The 11,003-nt window shown below is 34.5% G+C and overlaps 1 protein-coding gene across 1 annotated transcript; it reads right to left on the minus strand.

Moving 5' to 3' along the window:
- Positions 1 to 3,260: 3,260 nt before the first annotated feature.
- Positions 3,261 to 9,958, minus strand: LOC128159257 (angiopoietin-related protein 7-like). The gene is made up of 6 exons (XM_052822318.1): positions 9,465 to 9,958; positions 7,692 to 7,743; positions 5,135 to 5,511; positions 4,816 to 4,912; positions 3,912 to 4,076; positions 3,261 to 3,619 (listed from the first exon to the last, which is right to left on the minus strand). The coding sequence occupies exons 1-6, from the start codon at positions 9,768 to 9,770 to the stop codon at positions 3,369 to 3,371; spliced, it is 1,248 nt and encodes a 415-aa protein (XP_052678278.1). The 5' UTR covers positions 9,771 to 9,958; the 3' UTR covers positions 3,261 to 3,368.
- Positions 9,959 to 11,003: the final 1,045 nt, after the last annotated feature.

The raw sequence follows: 11,003 nt of genomic DNA on the forward strand, positions 1-11,003 counted from the left end.
CTTTTGGTAATTAGACTATCTATACAATGGACGACACAATTGAAGAATGCTTTGAAAGCATAAATTATCTTTTGTATCTGATACCTAAAAATATTGAAAAAATCCGAAACCTAGAAGTCTGCGCAAAAATCTAATTTTAGCATATTAATTATAAACTGATAAATTTCCTGCCCAATGTAATATCTTTAAATGATTTTTATAATGTTTTTAACCATTTGTTGAACTTTTATATATCGTCGTAAAAGCTTTGAAGAAACTTTCAATTGAAAGTAAAAAGTTTTAATGGTCATATGAGATAATAATCAATATTTTCAAAAGGAAGAAAGAATTCTGTTTGCAAACGTAAATTTTCATACGAAAACATCCTGTAGGATATGCAGGAGTTTGTTGTGTAGTTGGTTTTAAAATATCGATCTGTTCTGTCATTTTTCTTCTGTTACATGTACATGTACTCCGAAAATGTATATGATTCCATCTAAGCACGCTTGCACGTCGAAGAGATTGTGACATCTTATGCCTTTTAATCTCTACAATCTACTTTTAAAATTAGTACTGGTCAATTTCAACTTTAACCCTCCTAAACAGGCACTATTTTTTTTATTATCCCGAATTTCTTAATTTTAACGAAAACTTAACTGCTTTTATATGGTAATGACGTGAATTCTATGGCGAACCGTACGCGCATTAAGTTAACGCGCATGTAACAATTCGTTTTATTATACTTTCGTGTTAAATACTGAAATCTGATTGGTTTAGACGCAGTTGGTAATCCGTTCTATTACCCTCAGCGTTAGCAACACACTTGGCAACGGGTAACACAACGAATTGTTATGTGCGCGTAAATTATGCGCGTACGATTCGTCGTAGAATTCACTTCATTTCTTTTTTAAAGCAGTAAAATTCTCTTTAAAATTAAGACATTCAGTATAGTAGAATAAATAGTGCATGTTTGGGAGGGTGACTGTTGAAATTGACACCCCTCGAAAACCATTGTCAACCTCCGCTTCGCGTCGGTTGACAATGGTTTCCTCGGGGTGTCAATTTCAACAGTTACCCTCCCAAACAGGCAGTACTTATGGGCGAATTTATTGATAAAAAACTAGTTCGAGTTTAAGTTTATGGTTTGATAATAGTTTCATATCTGTTTGAAACCAGTTGGGTGGTTTGACGGTTTAGCACTAAATGGAAAGTTAGTTTAGAAAAATGGCTATCATTGCACTCGCATACCTACTGGATTTGTTCTTGAAAATTAAAGAAGATAATTTTTGAACTCATGTGCATTTGCATGAAAGTCTTTATTAAACAGTGCAGACATTTTTTTCCTGGCAATACCCACATATTAGGTTATTCTGCAAACCCAATGCAAAATTTGCTTTTAACACCATAGTAATATTATGGAAAAGTGAATGCTGCTATGAAAAACTATATTAATATTCATTTTTCTACACGTATATCAATAGAGATCATCTGATTCACTCAAGGCGTTTGAAACAAGTTACAAATGACACTGGTTTCAAGTGAAATATCCACTAATTACTTGGTCTTAGCTCAATAACCAGACAAATCTAGTTGAATGGCCAGCAACAAAGTAGACAGGCGAACTTTTTACATGCATTACAATGTGTACTAAAAAATGTTATGAGCAGATATTTCAATGAATTTTTTTTTATCAACCACTTTGAAAGTTTTTCCTTTGCCTGTTGTAAATTGCAAAGGGTAATTCTCAGTGTTTGTATTCATGGAATCGCTCTCTTCCACATTATCATTTTGGTCAGTACTATTTGTATTACATTTTCATAGATCCTTTAGGACATATATGTTTAACGTTAGAACGATACCCATATGCTGAGTTAATTCTTTGACACATATGCCACACTTGAGTATCAACTTCTCTCTTTCGAACACATCTCCGCCATCTTGAAAGGATTTGAAACCCCCGAAACCGCACTCGAAGGTGGTTTTAGGTTTCCTGGAAACTTGTTTCAGTTTAAAGCCAAAAAATACAAAAACTAGTTTTAGTTTAGAACTAGTTCAAAACCAGTTTTGCAAATAAATGAAAAGTTTGTAAAACCGAATTAAAAACCTAAACTAGTTTTTGATCAATAAATTCGCCCTATATATTATTATACCTCAATATGATTATTCTTATATAACGCGACATCTGATTGGTTCTAGACAATCACGTGACCGGGCGACAAAACGTCGTGTCTCCCGTGGAATAAATATCATGTCACACCTCTTCGGGAATCTCGGGGGGGGGGGGGGGGGGGGGGTCCATCCAAAAGGTATGAAAAAGCCAACATGAACATATGATGTTGACAAATTTGATGAAATAAAAAATATTTAATCATTTAAATTCTCTTTATGCTAAAAAAACCAATTTTACTATATTTGATTCGAATTTATGAAGACAAAGATAGACAATCAGAAAAAAAACCCACCAAAAATCACGACGTTATTGCTTTCCACAAGTCGAAAAATTATTAAAATCGACGTATGTTGTATAATCATTTGTTGTTCGGTATAATAAGACTTTTATTGCATGAAAGTTCGGGAAATATGAAGATTCCCCCAGAAAAATCCGATATTTCCCTCGGACAAAGCCCTCGGGAAATATGGCTTTTCATGGGGGAATAAATCTTCATATTTCCCTCACCATCATGCAAAGTGTATAGTGTTACCCGTTGCCAAGTGTGTTGCTGACGCTGAGGGCAACAGAACGGATTATCAACTGTGTCTAAACCAATCAGATTTCAGTATTTAACATGAATGTACAATAAAAGCAATTGGTACACGCATGACCTAAGTACGACGTACGTTTACTTTCGATCAATTAATGTGATATGTGGAAGGTGAACACATGCGACTTGCTGTCAACGTACGTGTAATGCAAGAGACAACTGAGATCTCCTAACGTCATTCGTGCAAGTCAAATCGTACGATTATCTTACGGGTTCGTAAACCACAAGTGCAGCGTACGTATTCAGATCTCGCAAGGAAACCGTTGTGGTTGTTGTGCATGTCCAACAGCCACCGTGCATGCTTACGGGAAGTGTACGGCCATCCAAAATCGTAAGATACACTTGCGTGTCTTGCAAGATGTTCATTAATCTTCGACCGTAGACCACCCGTAGAAGCACCTAAGACCAGTTGTGACCGAGGCTTTACCATCAGATGCATGTGATCAATAAAAAGTGGATAACAGTACTTTAACGGTATTTATTAATCATAGTTTACACTATCATAATCATATGGCTTATTTTATCACACTTACACCTTCCATTCAAATGCATTAATCTTTAAGGAAAAACATGATGAAGTAATGAAAAAGAGAAGCATAAATGCTCGATCATGAAACTCTGAACTAGTCAAGGTTTCCTAACTTTCATTTCCACACTAGAGATGTCGGTTAACCCGTCCCAGTTAAGTCCATGCCTGTAATTAGTCTGCCCCGCTCGTCCATTCAGGTTTGACCTTTGACACGCGTTATGCCACCATCCGCCTCCGCTGGATGTTGCGCAGTTGACATTGGGATCGTTGTCGTTGTCTCGGTCTCTTGTGGTGAACTTCATTCCGTTGGCGCATTCTGTACAACTTCCAGAGTTAGTGAACGGGTCCCCTAAACATAGCATTAATTTATCAATCAGAATTATTGCTCAACAGAGTACATGCCATACTTTAAGTTTTATATCATTCAGCCAATAAATTTTGATAAATCAACACATTCTAGACGTTTACAGGATCGCACAACTGATGCATGAAAAATTAGGACAAAAAATACCAGCTATGTACCGGTATTCCTGAAAAATATGACTTAAATATCTATACAAGGCTTTTCTAATATATTATGCAATGAAAAAATCTTCAGCTTATACACTGGGGAATCTGACAAAGACAAATCACAAGCAAACCCTGCAATCCGACAAAGTCGGAGACGTGCAGGCGATATTCGTTGTTGACGTCATCAATGTGAAACGCGTAGTCGGTCGTTATTTTTTCGTTTGTTGTGGTAACGATTTCAATCTGGAGATGATTTTGTCCGAGGTCAGTTGTCAACTCATGGATATACGCATTGCCTGTAACATGTAATCAAATGCTTCTGTTAATTTATTGTCTTTGCTCTTCGAACAATATACTAGTAATGCAAGACGGAAGAATTTTACAGAGTTGGTTCACTACTATTTGGTCGCTCAATCATTTGTACCATGTTTGTTTAGAAGCGACTCATGCAAACCCATGAACATAGCAGAGTTAATCAATAACGTTTTATCAATAACAACGAAGGATAACTTTTACTTTTCAATTTAGATGTTCATATTGTAAATTAAGAGAAATATGAATAATGTATGGAATATACATTATTCACATTTCTCTTAATTTTTTTTCATATTAAAATCCAAGAGTCAATAAAAGTATGTAAAATTTCGTCGCACTCTTTTGCGAAACTCTTGTTACTGTTTTTAAGAATCTTCAAAAAGTAGTCTTTAATTTTCGACAATATTTGTTGACTTATAAAACATTGAAGCAATAACATTTGAATACAAATACAACTAACGGACAGTAGATCTTTAATTTTCCCGGAATAGCAGCTTAAATTTCATTAAGTGAACAAAACTTTCGAAGCCATTTGAAGGACAACACAAGAAGCGACCAAAAAGGAAAACACTATACATGTAACTACAAATGAACAAGAGAATCTTGTAAAAGGTGAACCTTCTGTCTCACATACGCTTAAAGAGTTTTGGTCGCTGCTCGTGCATGTTGTTCAACAAATATAGCTTCGAAAGTCGAATTTTGTAAACAACTATAACACACCTATCCAGAATTCAGTCAGAGACCCAAATCCACTTTCATAGTCAGTCCAAGTCATGTCAAAGTTTTGTATTCCATTCGAGTATCGCCTCTGAATCACCTGAATAGAAATGGTGCGAACTTGCTATGTAATGAATTATTGGCAAAATCTCGTTTTAACTATACCGTTCATCCAAGTTTGTTAGACTGATTGCTAGTCTGTAGAGGAGTTATCATTATAGACATAAAACAAAGGACAAAAACAAAAAAACATAAAAAGAGAACAATTTCTAGATTACTTCCCATTAAACATTTCCTAACTCTGCACATCTTTTCTACTCACGGTCCAAAGGAAATTGTTCGTAGGGTCCATGATGCACAGAAGACTTTTGTTCTGCCTGGTTTGAAATTTAAACCGTACGGGCGACGAGGCTCCTACAGTTGCATAATTGACGCAACCACAGTGTAAGCAGATGCTGACATCTGGGGTCGTGTTGGCATGCACAGTTGTTGGTGGAAGTAATGGTGTAGTTATGGTTATGTTGTTCTCAGCGTCGTTGTTGTTGCTGCTGTTGATTGTGCTGTCAATGATAGCAGAAGCTGCTGTTATTTCTGCTATATCAATGGTAACGGATTCTGTATCTTGGTTTGTTGAAGCCGTTGAACGATCTTCGAATTCGGCTGTAATTGGTCCACCGATTGTGTTCGAACTGGTTGACTCTAAATTAAAAATACTGATCGTAAACGTTGTCTATTGCTTTTCGTTCAACAAAAACACATGTACATCATATTTATCAAAGAGTCAGACATATCTATACAGTATGTAATGTAATTACTTAATGTGTGTAGGTTTTAGGAAAACAGATAGATATATGTACGTGTTTTATGTCCGTCTTCAATGCAAAGGAGTTAATTGTTTTCATGATGATTAAAAATGGAGACAGTATTATAAATGTACAAGTTCAAGCATTGGCCGAAGACAGTGATGCCTTTTCTCATGCAAAAAATTAAACAGCATGTAAAAAGCTAAACTGAATATGAGCCAAGTGGTTGGTCACGTGATCAAATCCTGTGAAAACCTAAAGGGCTTTTCAGAAGATTTAGAAGACCTACCTGTCCAACCAAGTTTAAATCCCGGTCAATCTTTTTAACATTACATTTACGTTTGAGAAATCGTTCGGTTATATAACATAATCGTGTTTTTATCCTTAAAGGTACATGTATATGTGGCGTATTTTTTCATGCTAAGAAATATTTGACTGATTGATTGATTTATTTAAATATGTTATATAAAGATATATCTTCACAATAAATTACGCAGTTCATATCAACCGGGTTAAAAAGATAGAGAAAATTAATAAATAATTTTTATAATTATTGTGGAGTCCATAATAAATACAGCACACCTTAAATCGGTCACGAGATACCACGCTCAGTCTATCACAACAACAATGGCGACGACGAGAAAGTTAGGTATAATACCGTTAAATTTGACAGACTTGGCAATTAAAGAAAAAAGAGACAGACTGACCAGGATAGGAACAAAGGGAAGATTGCCATCGGAGACCATGTAGATTGATGGAATAGGAATTAAAGCCGAGTTAAACAAGTTTTTATCATGAAGTTGTAGGGGTTTTGCTAGTCAGTTTCGTACATTCAGTACATGCTCCATGTGTTCCATGTCTTTGCTTTATAACTTATAACATTATAACTTTATAGCAAGTAGATTTTAGTTAAGAATTTTTGAATCAAGAATAAATATATTATAAAACACCCTCAGTACATGCATCCCTCAGGGAGAGGGGGTATTCACTCATTTCACCGCGTCGGTGATGCTAAAATCGTGTTTCATCTTTATTACACATAATTCGTTCTACATTAATGAATAACGGAATGATAATGCTCTGGGTATCATCTGATATAAGAATTATTTAATTTAAGACCTGAAAACGTGATTCTAATTTGTGAACAAACTGTTCTTCCATCGTGTTTTCAATACTAGGTTTCCCCGCACTCATGCACAGCGGTGTTGCAAATGGCGGATAATATCAATATTCATCAGACGTGTAGCAAAGTTTAGAGACAAATAACTAAAAAAAAACCATGTTTTACGGGCCTAGAGTCTAATTATAAGAAGTATGATGTATATTTTTACTTAAACTCATGTCAAAACTTTTACTCCAAATACGCCAAATATACATTAATTTAAAATAATGCAACCGTAAAACGATAATTAACCGCTTGCAGTTATATATCATGACATCATTAAAAAGTTCACACAGAAGTGAACGTTTATGCTACTAGTATTCTATAGGTTCATATAAGGAAACATATTTGCAGATGTAAATATTCGAATTTGTTTCAACTTCGTCGATGGAATGGTCGTCGTCATGAATGTGATTAGTCAATAGTGTATCGTGTTCAACCCCAGCAAGCGACATAAGTCGGTCAGCATACAAAGATAGTGCCTTCCAATCGTCTAGCAAACCTGCGGACTATCCGTCCCACCGCCAAATAACCATGCGGGGGTGCAGGTAGCACCAGTCACTTAGTATAAAGCTCGGTAAAGAATCACGGGCTAAATTATACATTCATTCTTTGACATAGTCTAGTAAGTTTTAATAAAAATACTGTATGCAGGGAAATATTCGCCCCCGTTTTATATTCGCTCCTTTCGCTCTCGTTGTCAGTAGGCGAATTGAAGACTGAGCAAATTACAATGCTCATATTGTCTCTTTTTAAACACAACTTTGTCTTGGCGAATTCAAGACGGGGCTAAACAGTTTGCAAGTGATGAAGGGCGAAATTAACCCGGGATGAAAATAACCCTACATTCAGTAATGTTGAATAAAAACCAATCGATCAGACTGAGACCAGTCAATAAAAGACACTTAATTTACCTGTACATATTTTATGTCTTCTATCCCATAATCCACCATTACAAGGATTGCTCTGAAGAGAAGTAAAACAGTATGAATATATGTTCTACATATGGCATACTAGCATTCACGATAGTAATATTAAAGTATTAACAAATGCATGAATAAGTAAATAATGGCGTGGGTATAATGCGATCTTTTGAAATTATCGGCCAGCTACTTGTCCACATTTAATAGCAAAAGAAATCGTTTTACACTGCAAATATAACACATGAACACAATTCCAAAATGTTTTACGATTGGAGAACCCCAATCCGACCTCTTTTGATTCAATAATATACTGTGGAATCATTTTACTGGCAGGGGTCAATGTTTATAGGTAGACAACATTTTCCTGGTTCATTGGGGCGTAATTTCGTTGGTAGCAAGTTCGGGGTAATTTTAATAATTTTAATAAATATGAAAAAATGCTTGTATATCCGGTCGTTGAGATGTAAATTCGGGGGCAAGGGTTACCCACGAAAGCCACGAAGATTGGTCCCCAACGAACAATGATGATTCCACAGTCATATAACTTTTTTTTTTATTTTATATTTTTATATACGAATGACCGTTTTTTCTAATTAACTAATGACTGTTTTAACCATCATACCGTGCTTACTAATCATCTGTCAGAAGATTAAGGATATGGGAGAACTTTTAATTATCCTTTAAAACACGTTGAATGCTACATGTAGCAAATGCGTGTTCAATTTGAGATTTGCCATTAAATTCTACGACGTTTAACACGAATGCAAAACATTAGACTTTTCATCTGCAAGTTGTGTGGAAATACTAAAAATTGCGGATTTACAAAATCAAATACGACAGATGCTTGACTAGGGAAATCTTCTAGATTTTCTGATAAGTTAAATAAAGGCAAACGAACATATTTTTATTTTTATTCAAGTATGATACAATGTAGTATGTGATTTTTTAAATATAATTTTTAATTATCTACGTTCAATATTATAGGAAAATTCCCACCAATTTGATTTTGTAATGCTAGTGCGATATAATCATCAAAGTACTGAAAGTACTGAACATCGCTTAGAAGGTTTGTTGTTGGGTTGTTGAGAATATTTCCTTAATTTGGTACTGTACAGTTTCAATTCAAGCTCAGAAAAATCAACATTTTAATGAAAAACACTTAATTAAAAATCTTATTCTAATATATACATACAGAATGCTTGTATGACGCAATATGCTGTAATATAACTTTTTTATCGGAATGATTTTACTGATCAAGTTAATTTTTTCATTAAATATGTTGTTTCATTGCCTACCTATTGATTAAAACCCAGTAAATGTTTGCTTCAATTTAAAAGAATAATTACTTTTTTCAGTTTAAATAGATATATTGATATTCTTGTTAAAAAAATTATATACACACATCAAGGGAGTCCAGCTTTCAGTACTCTCAATACTTTGATTTCTCATAAGTAGCACTTTGACTGTGCATCCGATTGCAAAATAGCTTTGGTTACATTATGTAAAGCGTTTAAAAAGGAGATTTGTTGAGTTTCAAATTCGTATTCTTGGTTATACTTATACGATACCAAGCCCCTGCACGTTTCCTGATTATTATTCACGGGGAAACACAATTAACTGTAAAGTACACATTTATTTCCTTTGTTTATTTATAATCTTGATTTTATCCTTTTTAATAAATGCTCATCTCAAAGAAAAAATACGTGTTGCTTTTTGAAAAATCATTGGCTATATATGGTTTATTATTATTGAAAATTGTCTTACCATTAGATATAGCTGACAAGGGTTACCCGTAGAATTCGGGGAGACGACGGGACCGACCCCTGTCATTAGTCTACACGTATCCTCATGAGTGCACATTTCTATGGCGTTACAGTCCAGATCCTTGAGACATTCGGCAGCACAGACTTGTGTTGATATTTTCGAAGTTTGAAAAAGTACCTGGAAGTAGTCTTCCTTGGAAACGTTTCCAACAAAGTGGAACTGACCATATTCTGAGTGCGCACGTGTGAATTCGAAAACCGCAAGAAGAACTTGAAAAACTGACATATTTAGTTTCCTGTTTAACATGGTTGATATTCTTGTAAATGTTCTTGCTAATATTTCAAGTTTTAAAAGAGGTATTTTTTTTTCAAATGCAATGTTAGTATAAAATCTTCTAAAATTGCTTTACCAAGTACCGCGTATACCCTCTGGGGTCAACAGTGGTTCTGGCTTACACCGCTGTCTTCAAATCTCAACTTATTTTCAGCTCCAATTTTCTCCCCAGCAGATTGCATTGATTATTAATGCATATTCCATAGTCTGCCAATCAACGAAAAGATGATCAAGAAAATCGGATTTAATTTTTGTAAGGACACTGCACGCACCTACAGTGTGGAAATGGGTTATGATTCTCGTGAAGGTAAAATAAACGTTAAATAAGATAACTGTTTTTATTTCCATCAAAGAAAATCAAACCTAGACTAATAATTTGTTATCTCATTTTTTGCTTCATTATTAACAGCTGATTTAAAAAAAAAAATGTACATGTAATAGGTTGTATTTCAAATCCATTCTATTGTCTTTAATAATTTTTTTTTAATCAAACCCACCATTCGCAAGATTGTCGAAGATATTTATTAATATGATTATTTGTTTAATTACAAGGGCAAACCACAATAATAACAAGTAATTTCAAATCCATCTGTAATAGAACATTACCGAGTTGGAAAATATAAGATCGCGGAATACTATTCATGATCGCCTTAAGTTTTAATATCATTTTTGAGCCAGTATCTGTTTTTGTTTCATGTTGTAGTTCTACGGGTCACAACTTTCAAATTCAAAATTTAGTTGGGATATTAGTATTTTCCTATCCCAGTATTTCTACACAGAGATCGTTATCCAGGGTTTTAAACAGACAAAAATGACCACAGCCATGGAACCCTTTGAAGTTCCACACACGGTAATGTAAATCTATGGTCATGTTTTCTCATGCCCTGTTCCACATTCTTTAAAAAATGTGTCTGATTGAAACAAAACATTCTTGTTGACTCTACCTCGTTTTTTGTTTTTTTTTATCCATGTATCCATGGATATATTTTGATGATTTTATCATTGAACAATCATTGTTTTGGCATTATTGTTATTATACTAATATAAAAATCCGTTTTTCTGACACAAATTGTTACGTTAAAAGTTTTAACATTCAACCAATTCCTGCATCGTCAGTTTATCAACAAACTCTCTTTTAAGACACCTTGCACATTTTTCAGGCCTGTAGCAGCCTTTGTACAATTGGAACAACCCACTAACCTACAT

This window comes from Crassostrea angulata, chromosome 8 (genome assembly GCF_025612915.1).
Source record: "Crassostrea angulata isolate pt1a10 chromosome 8, ASM2561291v2, whole genome shotgun sequence".
Classification (NCBI taxonomy): Eukaryota; Metazoa; Mollusca; class Bivalvia; order Ostreida; family Ostreidae; genus Magallana; species Magallana angulata.

Coding starts and splice junctions, on each gene's coding strand:
- LOC128159257 (XM_052822318.1), bottom strand. CDS start 9,770: ATGTTAAACAGGAAACTAAATATGTCAGTTTTTCAAGTTCTTCTTGCG. Junction 4,913..5,134: donor CGAACAATTTCCTTTGGACC/GTGAGTAGAAAA, acceptor ATTTCTATTCAG/GTGATTCAGAGGCGATACTC. Junction 4,077..4,815: donor TCTGACTGAATTCTGGATAG/GTGTGTTATAGT, acceptor TACATGTTACAG/GCAATGCGTATATCCATGAG.